The 20,068-nt window shown below is 38.5% G+C and overlaps 2 protein-coding genes across 2 annotated transcripts; both read left to right on the forward strand.

Annotated features, from left to right (window-relative positions):
• The first annotated feature begins 11,845 nt into the window (after window positions 1-11,845).
• LOC114184459 lies at window positions 11,846-12,510 on the forward strand. The gene is made up of 2 exons (XM_028071769.1): window positions 11,846-12,091; window positions 12,166-12,510. The coding sequence occupies exons 1-2, from the start codon at window positions 11,846-11,848 to the stop codon at window positions 12,508-12,510; spliced, it is 591 nt and encodes a 196-aa protein (XP_027927570.1).
• A 183-nt stretch (window positions 12,511-12,693) lies between these two features.
• LOC114184460 lies at window positions 12,694-13,516 on the forward strand. Its single transcript, XM_028071771.1, has 2 exons — window positions 12,694-12,786; window positions 13,019-13,516. Exons 1-2 carry the CDS (start codon window positions 12,694-12,696, stop codon window positions 13,514-13,516), a joined length of 591 nt encoding a protein of 196 aa, XP_027927572.1.
• Window positions 13,517-20,068: the final 6,552 nt, after the last annotated feature.

Here is a 20,068-nt window from a genome sequence, read left to right on the forward strand (position 1 = left end):
TTGAATAATATTTTATTATTTTATTAATATAACGTATTTTATTAATGTAACCGTTCAGGCCATTTTTTATTTATTAATAGATTTTTACTTTATCATTTCTTACATTATTATTTTTAATGTTTACAACCAAATATTAACAATTCAATAAAAATAAATTTAAATATTATTATATTTTAATTTATTAATCAGGTTTTCTTCCATTTATTAAAAATGTCTTTTTTTATCTTTTTTATCATTTCTATAAAAAAGAACTAAATATCTTTTTAATTTGTTAATTATCATTCGGTTTTTCTTCAAATTAACTCTCTGAATAATGATCATAAATATATTCAAATAAGATACAAATTAAATTTTAAAATTATATATGGAGTTCAATATATTTAGCATATTTAATTTAGTTAATATTTATTAATAATTTTTAATTGTAGCATAATTTAAAAGAAATTATAATATTATATATATTTTTATTATAAAATTAATTATCATGTTAAAACCGTGTCATATTTTATATTTTTTAAGATAAGATGAATTGTCATATCGAATATGTATCGTATCTAATTTCGTATATCATATATTATTACTTAAAAGATATAAATTTAATGTCTATGTCAGACAAATTATGATATTATTAGTTGGCTAATGCAACACAAAATGTTATTTTTCTTTCGAAAAAGTACAGTGTAAAATTATTTTTAAATTATTTTATGAATAAATATTTGTCTTAGTTGAATTAAATTCAGTTTAACTTATATTAATAAATTCCGCTAAAAAGATTGATGTGAAAAGTTGGCTTTATCGACTCAAATAACACTACATAAAAGGATTTTTTTTTTCCTAAAAAATTAAAATGTGTAAAATTATTTTAATAAATAAACACATGCGGTAGTATTGAGATTTGCATTGGTTTAGCAGATGTTAATGGAATCCGCTTAGTCGATTCAACACAAAAATGTAAAGTTTTTTAGTATTTCTTTTATGTTGCCGTTTATATTTCTGCGCCTTTGTGACAATAATAGGAATATTAAATGTGACAATAATTTCCTTTCTCACTTTATATATAAATTTCCTAGCATTAGCATCGATTAAAGTTACAAAAATTAAATTAATATTATAAATAAATTTCATTTTTCTTGGGTAAATAAATACTAAATTAAATAAATTTTAGAATAAAACATATTATAGCATCTGTAAGGCCAAGTTTTTTTTTCCTGCTGCCTTAATTTGAAAGGGTTACCCCAAAGTCAGTTGGGCCTAGGGCTGGTCCAAAAGGAAACTAAATCCTAAGTCTGCTCCAACCCTTACTCTCTTACTCACTTTCAGAAATCTGTCCCCTTGTTGTTAGAGCTGTTGTCCTCTTCCTCTGCTAGGGTTCCGAAGTTTACTCAGATTCACGTTTAGCTTGACATTAATTCTTCTCACGTAAGTGTTCTTTAACTCCTATCTTCCTCTCTAGTATAGTTTCGTGGTCACTGTTGGGGTTTCCGAAATAACCCCATTTTTGTTCACTGTTTCCAGTTTGCAAGTCTAGTTCTAGAGCTGCTGTGCTCCGTGGTTCAGTGTCGAAGTCTCGTTTAACCTGATGGACGTCCTTGGTGTAGGAGAGGAAGGAGATCCATGGAAGACACCAAAAAGAAGATGAAATGCAGCGGAAATGAAGATAAGAGCAAGAAGAACTCTAGGCAATGGAGGTTTTTGGTGAAGATGAAGAGTAGAAGTGAAGCTATGGTATGGAAGGTGGCTAGAGGAGATGAAGGAGAAGGTTAGCCATGTGTGCTCTCAAAATAATAGAAGAGTGGAGTGATCTCAACACAAACATTCTATTAGAAATTTCAAGAGTTGAAATGTACAAATGGTCTACTTTTGGCTTTTATATGTGAGCCTAAAAGCTAGACTAATTCTTGGCCCTTAGATCAAACTTGGAGGAGAAGCTTTAATCATCACCCTTGGATGGTGGCTTGGAGAAGGAGGCATCTTCCTAGCCTTTGGATGAAGACTTGGAAAAGAAGACACTCTCTTAGCCCTTGGATGAAGGAGGCACATGGGTGGAGTGTGGACTTGGCTCCATGGTATGCATGATCCATGAGGTGTAGGAAGGAATGTTGACTTCCACTTAGTCCACCTTTGACCTTTGGTAGCTCATGGCCAAATCTCCTATTGGGCTTAGTCAAGCCCAATTTTATCAATTTAACTACACAATGTTTAACTTATTATTCTAGAAAAATAAGGCCTAAACAATGGCCCAATTTAAATCTATACTATTTCCTTCATGCATAATCTCATATTTTAGAGATTTCTTTAGCCCATGTGAATAATGTAAAAAGCCCATGATTGACTTGATCATCTTGTGAGAGGCCCATGTGAATCTTTCTCATCATGCTTCTAGTGATTGGGCCTTGATGTGGGCTTGGGCTTGTTGATGCACTTGAGCTTGGGCTTGTTGGGGTCACATCATCCCCTCCCCTTGAAGAGGATTTGCCCTCAAATCTTGGTGGCCACACTCTTCATAAAAATACCTACAAAAGGAACCAAATCAGTAATGTTGAAAGTAGGATGCACACCATATTCCGGAGGAAGATCCAATTGATAAGCATTATTATTGATCTTCTTGATGATTTGGAATGGACCATCACCTCGGGGACTAAGTTTGGATTTTCTTATATTAGGAAATCTTTCCTTCCTTAAGTGCAACCAAACTAAATCTCCTTCATTAAAAGACCGAACTCTCTTTCCCTTGTTTTTAGAATGAGTAATCTTTTCAACTTGGCTTGAATTTGGTGTTTAACCTTCTCATGAAAATCTTTTATGAACTTGGACTTAGAAACCCCTTCTTTATGAACAAAATCAAAAGAAGTTGGAAGAGGTAATAAGTCCAATGGTGTGAGAGGGTTAAAACCATAAACTACCTCAAAGGGTGAGAGTTTGGTGGTGCTATGGACCACTCTATTGTAAGCAAATTCAATGTGGGGAAGATACTCATCCCAAGATTTATGATTCCCCTTAAGCAAAACCCTAAGCAATGTGGAAAGGGATCTATTGACTACCTCGGTTTGCCCATCAGTTTGTGGGTGACAAGAGGTAGAGAAAGAAAGTTTTGTTCCTAGCCTAGACCACAAGGTCCTCTAAAAATGGCTTAGGAATTTAGCATCCCTATCAGACACAATTGTTTTGGGTAAACCATGGAGGCGAACCACTTCTCTAAAGAACAACCTTGCTATGTTGCTAGCATCATCTACTCTATGGCATGGTATAAAATGTGCCATTTTAGAAAAACGGTCCACTACCACAAATATAGAGTCAACACCCCTAGAAGTCCTTGGAAGCCCTAGGACAAAATCCATACTTATATCCTCCCAAGGGGTGGAAGCAACAGGCAAAGGAGTATACATCCCTGCAGGCATTGCGCTAGACTTAGCATGCAAACAATTCAAACAACTAGCGCAATGGTTTTGTATTTCCCTTTTCATATGGGGCCAAAAGAATTTCTCTTTAAGCATGGCCAAAGTTTTGGCGACCCCAAAGTGACCCATAAGTCCCCCCTCATGCATTTCTTTGATCAAAAGTTTTCTATGAGAACCTAGAGGAATACATAGGCGGCCTTCTTTGAAAAGATATCCATTTGAGAGATAAAAGCCGCCTTGGGACTTAGTGAGACAATCAAGATAAATGGTAGCAAAGAAGGGATCATGAATATACAATTCACATATGTTGTCAAATCCAAGAATTTGGGACCCAAGCTTGGCTAAGAGAGTATATCTCCTTGATAGTGCATCAGCCACCACATTAGCTTTCCCTTTCTTGTACTTGATAACATAAGGGAATTGTTCCAAGTACTCAACCCACTTTGCGTGCCTTTTATTCAATTTGTGTTGGCTCTTCAAATACTTGAGAGTTTCATAATCACTATGGATAATAAACTCTTTTGTCACAAGATAATGTTCCCAAGTATGAAGAGCTCGCACAAGAGCATATAGCTCTTTGTCATAGGTGGGATAGTTACGAGAAGGACCATTTAGTTTTTCACTAAAATAGGCAATTGGATGGCCTTCTTGTAACAAAACCGCACCTATTCCCACCCCAGAAGCATCACATTCTAGCTCAAAAGTTTTCTCAAAGTTTGGAAGAGCAAGAATGGGAGCTTGGGTGAGCCTAGTCTTGATATCATCAAAAGCCTTTTGTTGTCTTTCACCCCACTCAAAAGATATGTCTTTCTTAATAAGTTCATTGAGGGGTGAAGCAATGGTGGAGAAGTTGGGGACAAATCTTCTATAAAAACTTGCTAATCCATGAAAACTTCTAATGTCCCCAACATTCTTTGGCACAGGCCATTCTTGGATGGCCTTGATTTTTGCAGGGTCAACATGCACCCCACTCTTATTGACCACAAATCCCAAAAAGATGACACTCTCTACACAGAAAGTGCACTTGTCAATGTTAGCATAGAGTTGGTGGTCTCGGAGAAGAGATAACATAACTCTAAGATGACCCACATGAAGCTTAGAGCTTGTACTATACACCAATATGTCATCAAAATAGACAACAACAAACTTGCCCATACAATCTCGCAAGACATGATTCATTAGGCGCATGAATGTACTAGGAGCATTAGTTAGGCCAAAGTGCATGACTAACCATTCATATAGACCAAATTTTGTTTTGAAAGCAGTTTTCCACTCATCACCTTTTTGAATACGAATTTGGTGATAACCACTTTTGAGGTCTATTTTTGAAAATATTTGTGCTCCATGTAATTCATCCAACATATCATCTAGTCTTGGGATTGGGTGCCTATATTTTATGGTGATGTTGTTGATAGCCCTACAATCACAACACATACGCCACTTTCCATCTTTCTTGGGCACCAACAACACAGGCACAACACAAGGACTTAAACTTTTTTGAACCCATCCCTTGTCTAGCAACTCATTCACTTGAGTTTCTATCTCCTTGGTCTCAATTGGATTTGTCCTATAGGCGGGTCTATTAGGAAGACTTGCCCCTGGGACAAAATCAATTTGGTGCTCAATCCCTCTAAAAGGTGGGAGACCATGAGGGCCATCCTTTAGAAAAATATCTTTAAATTCATGAAGGAGAGCACGAATGGAAGGAGGTAGATCCTTAAGAGAAGGATGTTCAAGACAAGTAAGGATTGCTTGACAAAGTAAGAGGAAGGGAGGTTGCTCATTATGAAGAGTGTGCAAAAGAGTTTTATGAGTTAAAAGAACTTCATGAGCAACATCCTTAGAAGAAGAAACTTCCTCTACCTTTGTCTTGTCCTTAGAATCTTTAGAAGCATTAGAGTTCTTGGAACTCTCTTCCTCTCTCCTAGCTCGCATTTGAACTTGATCACTAGCAACTTGGCTAGGAGTGAGGGGATGCAACACAAAAGTTTTTGAATGATGTTTGAGGGTGATCTCATTGGTGTGGCCATTGTGTAAGGTTTTATGATCAAATTGCCAAGGCCTCCCCAAGAGAATATGGCAAGCTTCCATTAGGATTACATCACATAAAACTTTATCTTTAAATTTCCCAATGGAGAACTTGACTTTTACTTGATGTTCAACTTTGAGATCCCCATCTTCATTAAGCCAATGAAGTTTGTAAGGTTTGGGATGGGGTAACAAAGTCAAATTCAACTTCTCAACCAATCTTATGCTACAACAATTGCAACAAGACCCACTATCAATGATCAAAGAACAAGTGTTTTTCAAAACCTCACATCTTGTGTGGAAAATATTTTCTCTTTGATCATTGAGAGGAATGCTAGGTTGGTTATTGAGAAGCCTCCTAATCATCAAAAGTTTCGCTTCATTTGGATATGAATGTTCTTGAGAATCACTAGAATGAGAAGTGTCGGAGTCACTTGAAGATGACTCCTCTTGGCTAGTGTAGAGGTCTTTGCCCTTAAGCACAATGGTGCGTTTGGTAGGGCATTGAGCGACCACATGACCTCTACCTAGACACTTGAAACATTTAATGTCACTACCTCTTTTGTTGGTGGAGGATTCACCCTTGTCACTTACCTTTGTAAGGCTCTTATGAGTGGACTCTTTTTCTTTTGAAAAATCTTTCTTTTGAAAATCACTTTTAGAAAAAGAGGGAGAATCCTTGCGAGAAGGACGTCTCAAAAGTTGTTGCTCCACCTTGATGCTCATTTGAACAAGATCATTAAAATTGCGGTAGGGGAGCAACTCAACTTTATCTCTTATGTTGTAATTGAGTCCACTTAAGAACCTAACAATGGTAAGTTCCTCTTCTTCTTCAATTTCGGCTCTCATGATGTAGAGCTCCATCTTTTGTCTATACTCTTCTATAGACATAGATCTTTGTTGGAGCCTTTGGAGCTTGTCCAAGAGCTCCCTTTTGTAGTAGGAGGGAACATGGCGGGCATGAAGGGCTTCCTTAAGATCATTCCAATACTCAATATCATGTAGCCCTTTTCTCCTTCTTTGGAGGACTAAGGAAGTCCACCAATTAAGAGCATGCCCTTGAAAGCTAAGAGTAGCTAGAGACACACGCCTCTCTTCCTCCACAACATGACTCTCAAACAATTGTTCTACTTTGGCAACCCAATCAAGAAAAACCTCAACATTATCCTTTCCATAGAAATGAGGCAAATCAATTTTGACTTCCTTTGGGTGAGGAGGTATGCGCCTTTGCCTTCGTACACGAGGCGATTGTCTAAGGTTAATGCGCTCATCTTCCTCCTCTTCAAAATCATACTCATGCCTTGAAGGGGCACGAGAAGGCCTAGGAGAGGCACGGGTATTATGGTTGGGAGGGGTAAGTTGATTGGCAATTAATTGAAGATTGGCTTGCATGGAAGCCATTTTAATTTTAAGGTCCCTAACCTCTTGAGAGAGATTATTTAGGACTCTAGGATCAACCTCAACCTCCTCATCACCACTTGTGTGGAGGTTGTTTTCATCATGTTGTTGATGTTGGGTACTAGCACGAGTAGCCCTTCTAGTGCTCATGGTGATTAAAAGAACTTAGAACTTTAACAAAATGGTGAAAGAAGAAACCAAGCACAAGTAGACCTCCAGGTTAGGCGAGGTGAGTCTAAAAGACTTCTTAAGTACCAAGGCCAATCCTTGCCAAGACGTACTTGCAAAAGGTTTCAAAGATCACACAATTGTTTAAGGCTAAGTAAATAGAATCACTTGAGACACTAAGCACAAACAAACACAAACAAGACTCAAAGAAAAGAAAAGACTAACACTAAAAACGGACCCCTAAATGGCAAAAATTTTAGAAACTTTGGTCTCACAAATTTAAACCACTAAGCGTCTAACTATGCGGCCTAAAAGTAAGGTGAGAAAGCACTTAGAACTTTCAACACACTCACTTACTAAAACGTTGCACTATAATATGAAAAAAAAGGTTCTACTTAGGAGATGGGATTGAACACCTTTGGTTCCCCAAGACACCTAAGTAGGCCATGGATACAATTGAGAACTTGAAAGCAAATTTGGTTCACTAATTTGGTACTCAAAATGAAGCAACCTCAAGCCACTTAATATCTCAAATTTTGATGCTCAAAAGATGCAATTTCACAATCAAGGAGGCTTCAAAATGGTACCAAATATATGTGCCAAAAAGAAGTATAAAGTACAAAGAAATAAAGCCAAAAATAAGAAACAATGCAACTCCAAATGTGCTGCCAAAGTGCTGCCAATTTGCACAAAATCAAGAGCCAAGAGCTTGGCTTGTAGCCTCCTTTTGATTTGAACAAAGACCACCACCAAGGCACTTGTAAGCACCTTAAGCCACCAAAATGAAGTGCAAAACAGCAATTATAACCTTGGTTTTAAGGCCAAAACAGCCACCAAACCTGCACCAAAAAACAAAACAGCAAGAAAACTATACCAAGTAATGGAGTTAGCACACACTCTCTCAAATGAATAGGTCCAAAACTCTCAATAGGTGAGGAAAAGGATAAGCACACAAGCTAAAATTCTACTTCAATATCCACCACCTAAGATGCTACCAAATCATAGAAACCATTCTAAACTTCATAGCATCATCAATCACAACCAATAACCAAGAGTCAAGTATATGAACCCAAACAAAGGAGAAAGCAAGAAAAGCTAATTAGAAATGTTAAACCAAAAGAGCATTGAAATGAAACATGACTAGAAGGAGATTCAAGAAGTGACAAGCAAGAAATTAAAGGCTGAAAAGAAAGGCAAGCACCACAAAAAGGAACCTAGAAATGCACTAGAATAGATGAAAAAAAATTGAAAATAGTGAAGAAAAAGTGCTCAAAAACAGCCACAGTACTCATTGCAATTTTGTGCCAAATTGAGGGAATAAATTCCACTTCTATTGAAGGCAAACTCAAGCCAATATAGAGTACACAATCAAGGAATCAATTAGAATAACAAAGAGCACTTAAAAGCACCACAAATCGCACAAAACAGCAGTAAAACATAAAATTCCCGAGATCACTACACCAGAAAACGTGAAAATTTTCCTCAACTTCGCCGATTTTTCATTTTTTTTGTACTCAACATTTTTGAATGATTCTTTTTTTGTATGTTTCGTCTGGATGTTAGATAAATGAGGAAAAATTCAGATTAAAATTTGGACAAGGAAGTGAGTCATGACAAATCTCAAACAGTAGGTGTGTGTGCAGTGAAATCTGGAAAAACAGACTGGAGCAGAATTGCTCACGGAAATTGTAAGATGTTCTGAAAATTCAAGATGAATGAACTTGATTATGATCTAAAATCAAGTATGAATCATAGAAGAACATCTTAAACTCTCAAAAGCACAATCCAATCGGTGAAATGGACGAAAAACAATGAGACCATTGCCTTACACATCCACAAGCATCACTTGAAGTTCATAGCTCATTTTGTGTGATGTAGGACTTGGTTCTCATCAAGCAAGTGCAGAATTCAGCCATATGAACGAAAATTAAGATGAATTAAAGTGCTAAAACATGACTTAAGACAAAACACAATATAAGGAACTTAAAATTGAAAGATGCACCGATTAAAATGAAGAAAAACAGCAAGGAAGAAGAGAACAAGTGCTGGAAAACGAAAATGGAACCTAAAAACAGATTTGCACCAATGAAGCAAGGAGTACTACAAGATGAATCAATGGAGATTCATGTAGCCTCAATGTCAAACGGTGGAGAGCATAAAAAACATGAAAAAAACAGCAGCAAAAGTGAAGAAAACAGTGGAGAAGAGAGACAAAACGGAGATTGAAACAAGAGACAAGTATGGACCAAGAACCTTACCCAAACCAAGAGGATGGATGCACCAAAGGCTTGGATGGCTCTAGATACCAATTGATGGACGTCCTTGGTGTAGGAGAGGAAGGAGATCCATGGAAGACACCAAAAAGAAGATGAAATGCAGCGGAAATGAAGATAAGAGCAAGAAAAACTCTAGGCAATGGAGGTTTTTGGTGAAGATGAAGAGTAGAAGTGAAGCTATGGTATGGAAGGTGGCTAGAGGAGATGAAGGAGAAGGTTAGCCATGTGTGCTCTCAAAATAATAGAAGAGTGGAATGATCTCAACACAAACATTCTATTAGAAATTTCAAGAGTTGAAATGTACAAATGGTCTACTTTTGGCTTTTATATGTGAGCCTAAAAGCTAGACTAATTCTTGGCCCTTAGATCAAACTTGGAGGAGAAGCTTTAATCATCACCCTTGGATGGTGGCTTGGAGAAGGAGGCATCTTCCCTGCCTTTGGATGAAGACTTGGAAAAGAAGACACTCTCTTAGCCCTTGCATGAAGGAGGCACATGGGTGGAGTGTGGACTTGGCTCCATGGTATGCATGATCCATGAGGTGTAGGAAGGAATGTTGACTTCCACTTAGTCCACCTTTGACCTTTGGTAGCTCATGGCCAAATCTCCTATTGGGCTTAGTTAAGCCCAATTTTATCAATTTAACTACACAATGTTTGACTTATTATTCTAGAAAAACAAGGCCTAAACAATGGCCCAATTTAAATCTATACTATTTCCTTCATGCATAATCTCATATTTTAGAGATTTCTTTAGCCCATGTGAATAATGTAAAAAGCCCATGATTGACTTGATCATCTTGTGAGAGGCCCACGTGAATCTTTCTCATCATGCTTCTAGTGATTGGGCCTTGATGTGGGCTTGGGCTTGTTGATGCACTTGAGCTTGGGCTTGTTGGGGTCACATCATAACCCCTTTCTAGGTAAGGGAAGCTAGACCATTTTTTTTCGTGTTTGAAGTGTGTGGTTTGTTTCCATCTGTTTCGTGTGTAAAATAATAAAGAAAGTGTATGTAATCGTGTATGAATGATTTGTATCGGAGTGTGTTGTATTTTTCTAGTTTGCAGGCATAGAACAGTGGGAGGAAACTATTATTTTTGCCCAGGCGAGCTCATCTCGCCTAAGCGAGAGTTGTAGTATCTCACCCAGGAATTTTGTTTGAATACTCGCTCCGGCGAGCAAGTTGTGTTTTGAGCGAAAGACCATCTCGCTTAGGCGAGATGGCCTCGCCTAAGCGAACCTTCGCGAAACTTCCCACGCCTTCTGTCGCTGTCTCGCCTAAGCGAGAGCCTGCAACTTGAGCGAGGGCACTCCCCTCGCCTGAGCGAGGGTCTCTGGCTTGAGCGAGATCTGCTGCAGCCCACATTGTTTTCTTCTTCACTTGGTTATTATGGGTTGCTTGATTTATGATGTACTCTATTTAATGCATGAGGCTTGTGAAATGCATGGTATAAGTTGTGGTTATGAATTTGGATTGATGTGATTGTGTGATCTTGGATTAAGAAACAAATGAGATAGTTGGTAATCAAAAGGCATGATATTGGTATGAGAGGAAGCTTTATACTCAAGGTTTGGGAATAGCGAGTTGTTATTGATTCAACATGTGATATGAATGAGGATTGGTTATGGACGTTGGCATGAAGTTTCTATGCATGATATATGTGTATATATGTTACTTGGTTGCTCGAATATGTTTGGTATGTGGTCAGTATATAATTCCTTGAAATCTCTAGGTGAGATTTCAGGGTCGTGCTTCAGTGGTCGGGACGTGAGCAGAGATATCCACCACGAGTGCAAGCATCCGCTGAATTCGACTAGATTACATGTATCCAGATGAGTCGAGTCGAGTCTTAGTGTATTGATTGGAAGGTGATAACATGCTTGAATGATGTATGTATATTGGACTGTGAAAGTATATCTGATTGCATGATAAAACCACTTTTGGCTCTAGCTTACCCTTTGCTTGTTTGATTGCTTTGTATATTTTTCCTTTACTTTTGTGATGATCATCAATTTATTGATGGGAGCAGATGTGAGAGGTACTCGTGGCCAACAATGGAGAGATGATTCCGCTGCATACTCTACCTGGGCTGGACTTCTTGTGTTAATTGGGCTTTTCTTTTAGGGAAATGGCCCATGTACTGTCTGGCCTTTGGGCTTCATTTAGAAAACTTTGTCGTTATTCCTTTATGTTTTCTTTTGGCATCGTGGTGTGCCTTGGTTACTGTACGAAGTTGTTTGTACTCCAAGACTGCGTTAATATATTATTCTATGTGATGTGTCTTTTTAATTTGGTTTATTTATTAAATGGGACGTTACATTTATGGTATCAGAGCGGTCATTCCTTAGGTTTGTGGACTTGGATGTCCGCTTAGCTTTCTCTTTGTCTTTTTGTGTGTTCTTAGTTAAATTCTTGTCTTATCGAGTCTAACCAAGTGATTTCCTGTGTGCCAGTGAACTATGGCACCTCCTCGTAGGAACTCTCAATCCTCTGAAGGCGATGTACCTGATATCGCCAGGGCTATAGAAGCGATGGTGGCTGCGACAGACAGCGTCGCTTGAGCAGTAGCAGCTAGTGATGCAGCAGATGGAGGCTGCTAGGGTAGCTGCTGAAGATGCCCATAGGCAACATATGGAAGCCCTCCGCCAGCTGGAGAAGAATAGGGCGATTGCTCCAACCTCTGGTCTTGAGCCACGACCTGTAGTCAGGGAATGGAGCCTGCAAGACTTCTTGAAGCAGCACCCGATGAAGTTTAGAGGCAAGACGAGCCCTGATGCCGCGTACCAATGGCTAAAGGATATGGAGAGGATCTTTGATGCTAAAGTATGCCCAACGAAGATCAGGATAGCTTTCACAGTATACATGCTCACCGAAGAGGCTGAGCACTGGTGGATCAGTACAAAATCCATCATGGAGGAGAGGGGCGAACCAGTGACTTGGGAGGCATTCAGGAGAAGTTTCTCTCTGAGTACTTTCCCAACAGCGTCAGATATGCTAAGGAGGTGGAGTTCCTCCAACTGACACAGAGGAACAAATCAGTGGCGGACTATGCTAAAAAGTTCAAGCACCTCAACCGCTTCTATACACTGCCACTAGATGAAGAGTGGAGATGCCGCAAGTTCGAGAATGGTCTTCGCGGCGATATTCGCTTGATGGTAGCCCCATTATCCATCAAGGATTTTGCTGCTTTGGTGAAGAAGGCCAGAGTGATGGAGAAGATGAAGAACGAGGTGGAAGGTTAGCGCCCACAACAACCTCAGAGGATAGGTGGACCATCTAGGTCCAAGCTGAGACACAAGGAGGGGAGGAAGCCTGATGACAGACCTCACCATCAGTCTCAAGGGTCTAGGAGTTTTTCTCCTCAAAAGGGTCGGGTGCAGTGTTATATATGTGGAGGCTCTCATCTGAGGAGCACCTGCCCACAAATGGAGGGTTACCGCAAGTGCAACAACTGTGGCAAGGAGGGCCACTTTGGGAAGGACTGTCCCACCCTTGCTAGGGCAGCGACACACCCTCCAGTTCAGACCCCCCCACCAGCATCAGTGGAGGGATAGAGGCAACAGGCCTCAGGCGACAGGCAAAGTGTACGCCATGATCGGAGCAGAGGCTGCAAGCTCAGGTAACCTAGTTATAGGTCATTGTATGATAGCTGGAAAATCTTGTTGTGTGTTATATGATTCTGGAGCGACACATTCCTTTGTGTCAGATGTTTGTGTAAAACGTCTAGGTTTGTCGGTATGTGATTTGTAGTGTGAACTGGTAGTATCTACTCCGACGTCGGGTTTGGTTAGGACATCGTCCTTGTGTGCTAGGTGTCCAGTGGAGGTAGAGGGACGCAAGTACAAAGTGAATCTGATCTGCCTACCTCTAAAGGAGCTGGAGATGATCTTGGAAATGGATTGGCTCTCTGCCAATAGCATTCTTATAAATTGCCGAGAGAAGAGGCTGCTTTATCCCGACTTAGAGGAGCCTGAGTTGTTAACATCAAAAGGGGTTGTGAAGGAACTACAAAAGGGCGCACAGTGTTACATAATCTTCACACATCTTGAGGTGGAGAAAAAGGCGGGGGCGTCAGTTATACCGGGGGTGCATGAGTTTGAGGATGTATTCCTGGAGGAGGTGGAGTTCTCTATTAACCTGCTACCAGGAACAGGTCCGGTGTCGATGGCTCTATACTGGATGGCTCCGGCAGAGTTGGTGGAGCTTAAGAATCAAATAGAAGAATTAATAGGGAAGCAGTTCATCTGACCCAGTACTTCACCTTAGGGAGCACCAATGTTATTGGTGAAGAAAAAGGATGGAAGTTCACGTCTGTGTGTGGACTACAAACAGTTAAATAAGATGACCATCAAGAACAAGTATCCCCTTTCGAGAATCGATGACTTGATGGATCAGTTGCACGAATCGTCGGTGTTCTCGAAGATAGATCTGCGGTCAGATTATCATCAGATTTTGGTGAAGGATGATGATGATGTGCAGAAGACGGCCTTCAGGTCCAGATGTGGCCACTATGAGTATGTGGTTATGCCTTTTGGTGTGACCAATGCTCCGGTGGTGTTTATGGACTACATGAACATAATTTTCCGGCCATTCTTAGATAAGTTCGTCGTAGTCTTTATAGACGATATACTAATCTATTCTAGGACTTAGGAGGAACATGCAGAACACCTGAGGTTGGTGCTTGGTGTTCTAAGGGAGAAGCAGTTGTATGTCAAGTTGTCCAAGTGTGAATTCTGGATGGATGAGGTTCAGTTTTTGGGACATGTGATATTCGTTCAGGGGATTGCAGTAGATGTAGCAAAGGTTGAAGTGGTGGTAAAGTGGGAGAGTCCCAAGTCGGCCACAAAAATCAGGAGCTTTGTGGGTTTAGCTGGTTACTATAGGAGGTTCATAGAGGGATTCTCCAAGATAGTGCCGCCTCTGACACAACTTACCCGGAAGGATCAACCTTTCACTTGGATGAACAAGTGTGAGGAGAGCTTTCAGGAACTAAAGAGAAGATTAACGAGTGCTCCAATCCTGGTGATTCCTGATGTTTGGAAACCTTTTGAGATATACTGTGATGCCTCTCACTTGGGACTGGGTTGTGTGTTGATGCAGGAAAAGAAGGCGGTGGCCTACGCTTTAAGGCAACTTAAGGTTCATGAGAGAAACTACCCCACTCATGACTTGGAATTGGAAGCTATGGTATTTGCCTTGAAGATATGGCGGCACTATCTTTATGGTGCACAATTTTGTGTGTTCAGCGACCACAAAAGTCTTAAATATTTGTTTGATCAGAAGGAGCTAAACATGAGGCAGAGAAGGTGGATGGAATTTCTGAAGGACTACGAATTTCAACTTTTGTATCATCTGGGGAAGGGAAATGTGGTAGTAGATGTCTTGAGTAGGAAAATAGTGCACGCCGCACATCTTATGATAAAGGAGGTGGAGCTACTAGAGCAGTTCATGGATATGAAGCTGCAAGTAGAGTTGGGATCCGAGTCCATTAGGTGTAGTACCTTAACTATATCTAGTGATTTCTTGGATTTAGTTAGGGAGAGGCAGTTGGTGGATGTTAGCTTGAACCGAGTGCGAGAACAGCTTGGGCCAAATGAAGCAAAGGATTTTGCTTTAGGTAATGATGACATACTACGGTTCCAGAACAGAGTGTGTGTGCCTGATGATGTTGAGGTAAAATGGTTAATCCTTGAGGAAGAGCACAAGAGTCGTCTTAGCTTGCATCCTAGCATGACTAAGATGTACCAAGATCTCAAGGAAACCTTCTGGTGGCAGGGGCATGAAGAAGGATGTTGCACAATTCGTATCAACCTGTTTGACTTGTCAAAAGGCGTAAGTCGAGTATCAGAGACCCAGTGGGATACTACAGCCTCTTGAGATACCAGTATGGAAATGGGATAGCATCTCCATGGATTTTGTGACCCATTTGCCACAAACTTTTAGGGAGCATGACACCATCTGGGTTATTGTGGATAGATTGACAAAGAGTGCTCATTTCTTGGCAATGAACTTGAGGATGTCCATGGCCAAGTTGGCCCAATTGTACATTAAGGAGATAGTAAGGCTGCATGGAGTACCTTCGAGCATAGTTTCAGACAGAGATCCACGGTTTACATCACGGTTTTGGCAAACCTTACAGGATGCTTTGGGAAGCAAGTTGTATATGAGCTCAGCCTACCACCCCCAGACCGATGGTTAGTTTGAGAGGACGATTCAGTCGCTTGAGGATTAGTTGTGGACGTGTGTATTGGATCATCTCTGGGCTTGGGATGAAGTGTTGCCTCTGATAGAGTTCACTTACAACAACAGTTTTTATGCGAGCATTGGCATGGCACCGTTTGAGGCTCTTTATGGTAGAAAATGTAGAACCCCTCTGTGTTGGTATCAGGATGGGGAAGTAGCGTTGGTTGGATCAGAGTTGTTAGAACAGACCACCGAGAAGGTGAGAATGGTGAGAGACAAAATGTAGGCCTCACAGAGTAGGCAGAAGGCCTATACAGACCACAGGAGGAGACCTTTAGAATTCACGGCCGAAGATCATGTGTTCTTGAGGGTGACTCGAACCTCTGGTGTGGGAAGGGCTCTCCGCTCGAGTAAGCTCTCTCCTAAGTTCCTTGGCCCTTATCAGATCTCGAGGAGGATTGGGCCAGTGGCTTATGAGATAGCCTTGCCTCCTCAGTTGGCAAATCTTCATCCGGTGTTTCATGTGTCCGGTGTTTCATGTGTCGTAGCTGAGGAAGTATGTGTTTGATCTGGCACATGTGTTGGAAGCTGAGGATATATAAATCAAAGAGGACCTCACCGTGGAAGTGCCACCCATTGCTTTAGAGGACCGCAAAGTTGAGGAACGCCAAGGAAAAATGGTCAGCCTTGTCAAAGTCATCTGGAATCGGAGGACTGGTGACTCTACTTGGGAGTTGGAGGAAGATATAAGGAAATCACACCCACATCTGTTTACCTGGTAAGTTTTCATTTTCGAGGTAGAAAATTTTTGTTGTTGGGGAGAATGTAAGGCCTAGCTTTTTTTTCTGCTGCATTAATTTTAAAAGGCTACCCCAAAGTCAGTTGGGCCTAGGGCTGGCTCAAAAGGAAACCAGACCCTAAGTCTACTCTAACCCTAACTCTCTTACTCACTTTCAGAAATCTGCCCCCTTTGTTCTTAGAGTTGTTGCCGTCTTCCTCTACTAGGGTTCCGAAGTTTACTCAGATTCACGTTTAGCTTGACCTTGATTCTGTTCACGTAAGTGTTCTTTAACTCCTATCTTCCTCTCTAGTCTAGTTTCATGGTCACTATTGGGGTTTCCGAAATAACCCCATTTTTGTTCGCTGTTTCTAGTTTGCAAGTCTGGTTCTAGAGCTGTTGTGCTCCGTGGTTCAATGTCGAAGTCTCGTATAACCCCTTTCCAAGTAAGGGAAGCTAGACCATTTTTTTTCGTGTTTAAAGTGTGTGGTTTGTTTCCATCTATTTCGTGTGTAAAATAATATGGAAAGTGTATGTAATTGTGTATGAATGATTTGTGTGGGAGTTTATTGTATTTTGCTGGTCTGTAGGCGTAAAACAGTGGGAGGAAACTGTTATTTTTGCCTAGGCGAGCTCATCTCGTCTAAGCACGAGTAGCAGTATCTCGCCCAAGAATTTTGTTCGAATACTCGCTCAGGCGAGTAAGTTGTGTTTTGAGCGAAAGACCATCTCGCTTAAACGAGATGGCCTGGCCTAAGCGAGCCTTCGCGAAACTTCCCACGCCTTCTGTCGCTGTCTCACCTAAGCGAGAGCTTGTAGCTTGAGCGAGGGCACTCCCCTCGCCTGAGCGAGGGTCTTTGGCTTGAGCGAGACGTGCTGCAGCCCACGTTGTTTTCTTCTTCACTTGGTTATTATGGGTTGCTTGATTTATGATGTACTCTATTTAATGCACGAGGCTTGTGAAATGCATGGTATAAGTTATGGTTATGAATTTGGATTGATGTGATTGTGTGATCTTGGCTTGAGAAATAAATGAGATAGTTGGTAATCAAGAGGCATGATAGTGGTATGAGAGGAAGCTCTATACTCAAGGTTTTGGAATAACGAGTTGGTATTGATTCAACATGTGATATGAATGAGGATTGGTTACGAACGTTGGCATGAAATTTCTATGCATGATATATGTGTATATATGTTACTTGGTTGTTCGAATATGTTTGGTATGTGGTCAGTATAAAATTCCTTGAAATCTCTAGGTGAGATTTCAGGGTCGTGCTTCAGTGGTCGGGACGTAATTCCATGGCCCCTGTTAATGGGTTAGTCTTACTTAGAGCGGATTGACTCTTGTGGTGAGAGTAGTAGGGGGCCTGAAACTCACTAAGGGCTAAACTTGTGTGGGGGGATTGAAATATTGTAACACTTGTAACAGTTAGCTCGGGGGTGAGCAGACATATCCAACACAAGTGCAAGCATCCGCTGAATCCGACTAGATTATATGTATCCGGATGAGTCGAGTCGAGTCTTAGTGTATTGATTGGAAGGTCATAACATGCTTGAATGATGTATGTATATTGGATTATGAAAGTATATCTGATTACATGATAAAACCACTTTTGGCTCTAATTTAACCTTTGCTTATTTGATTGCTTTGTATGTTGTTCCTCTACTTTTGCGATGATCATCAATTTATTGATGGGAGCAGATGCGAGTGGTACTCGTGGTCAACAGGGGAGAGATGATTCCGATGCATAGTCTACCTGGGCTGGACTTCTTATGTTAATTGGGCTTTTCTTTTAGGACAATGGCCCATGTACTATCTGGCCTTTGGGCTTCATTTAGAAAACTTTGTCATTATTCCTTTATGTTTTCTTTTGGCATCGTGATGTACCTTAGTTACTGTACGAATTCGTATTTGTACTCCATGACTGCGTTAATATGTTATTCTATGTGACGTGTCCTTTTAATTTGGTTTATTAATTAAATGGGATGTTACAGCATCGCCTTGCGAATGCTAAATTCCTTTAATTGAAAAACAATTTAAACATTAGTTATAAATTTGTGTGGACCTCCGAAAAATGTTGCTAATAACTAATTAGCAATAATTTTTACTTGTGTTGACTCTTGGTTAACACTAGGGATGGTAACGGACAGGGCGGGTACGAGTTTCGCTATCTCATATTCATTTTCGTAAAAGAAATTCATCCCCGTCCCCATATTCAAATCTAACAGGTATCAAACTTTTGTCTCATCCCCATCCTCACCGAGTAACAAATATAATCTCGTACCCATACCCATTTTCTTACTATTTCAATATTAATTTTAATTAATTTTTATAAAATAATAAAAAATTATGGTAAAGAAAACATACTATCAAAAATTCAATATTAGAAGGATGGTTGTTTCTTCGATATTAAATACTTTAAAATAAATTCTAATTGTTTATATTTTACATTATAAGACCAAATAAAATTTCATGAGAACCAAAAGATTTATTAAATTTGCAAAGTTGATTAATGAAACATTTATTAATGAAACAAAGTTGATAAAATTTAAAAATATTTTTTAAAAAATATAAAAAAAAAACAAATATTCAAATTAAAATATATTTTAAATGTTTGTTTACTTCAATCTTTTAAATTTGAATGAATCTTTTTTTTTATGCACTAATAGAAGTTATAATACATCATTTAATCAAACTGATATAAAGAACAAATAATAATCATATTAAAAGTTTAAAATAAATTATAATTCTTTACATTTTAGAATATAATACCAAATAAAATATCATGAGAACCAACTCATTTATTAAATTTACAAAGTTCATTAATGAAACATTTATTAATGAAACAAAGTTGATAAAATTTAAAAATATTTTTTAAAAAATATAAAAAGAAAAATAAATATTCAAATTAAAATATATTTTAAATGTTTGTTTACTTCAATCTTTTAAATTTGAATGAATCTTTTTTTTTATACACTAATAAAAGTTATAATACATCATCTGATCAAACTGATATAAAGATCAAATAATAATCATAATAAAAGTTTAAAATAAATTATAATTCTTTATATTTTCGAATATAATACCAAATAAAATTTCATGAGAACCAACTTATTTATTAAATTTACAAACATTAATGAAACCTAATTGATAAAATTTAAAATTAATTTTTAAAAAATATAAAAGGAAAACAAATATTCAAATTAAAATATATTTTAAATGTTTGTTTGCTTCAATCTTTTAAATTCTAATGAATCTCTTTTTTATACACTAATAAAAGTTATAATTCATTACTTGATCAAAATGATACAAAGAACAAATAATAATAATAATAATAAAATTTTAACATAGATTTTGTATCTTTTGAACTTCAATTATGTTGTATGGTGATAAAAAAATATTCATGACAGTTACATTAAATTTTTATATTGTAGTAAATAAAATTTATTTATACAATTATACTGAAAAAATTACAGTATGATTGATAATTAGTTAGAAAATAAAAAATAATTAGATAAAATATATCGAAATAGTATTCTACATAATGAAAATAAACAACAAATAAAAATATTAAAAAATAACAAATGTTTACAAACAATTTGAGAGACTATTGAAAGAAATCGCACAAAGGAAAACAAATGTATAATTAAGGGTATGATAAGTTGAAAATATCTTAGAGATCTAAGAAAACTTTTTAAATATCAACATATATACCCAATGGTTGAGAAATAACAAAAATTATTTTAGCAAAACAAAAGAGTTCTTCAAATGAAACAAAAACTAACAATAATAAGTAAAGGATTTTTTTTTATATTACCTAGTAAACGAAAGATTTCTG

This window comes from Vigna unguiculata, chromosome 5 (assembly GCF_004118075.2).
Source record: "Vigna unguiculata cultivar IT97K-499-35 chromosome 5, ASM411807v1, whole genome shotgun sequence".
Taxonomy (NCBI): domain Eukaryota; kingdom Viridiplantae; phylum Streptophyta; class Magnoliopsida; order Fabales; family Fabaceae; genus Vigna; species Vigna unguiculata.

Bases quoted from the DNA above. Each gene is read 5' to 3' on its own strand.
- LOC114184459 (XM_028071769.1), top strand. From the start codon at position 11,846: ATGCAGCAGATGGAGGCTGCTAGGGTAGCTGCTGAAGATGCCCATAGG. The intron at 12,092-12,165 runs GTATGCCCAACG...CTGGTGGATCAG, and splicing joins AGAGGATCTTTGATGCTAAA to TACAAAATCCATCATGGAGG.
- LOC114184460 (XM_028071771.1), top strand. From the start codon at position 12,694: ATGGAGGGTTACCGCAAGTGCAACAACTGTGGCAAGGAGGGCCACTTT. The intron at 12,787-13,018 runs GTTCAGACCCCC...TGTGATTTGTAG, and splicing joins GGGCAGCGACACACCCTCCA to TGTGAACTGGTAGTATCTAC.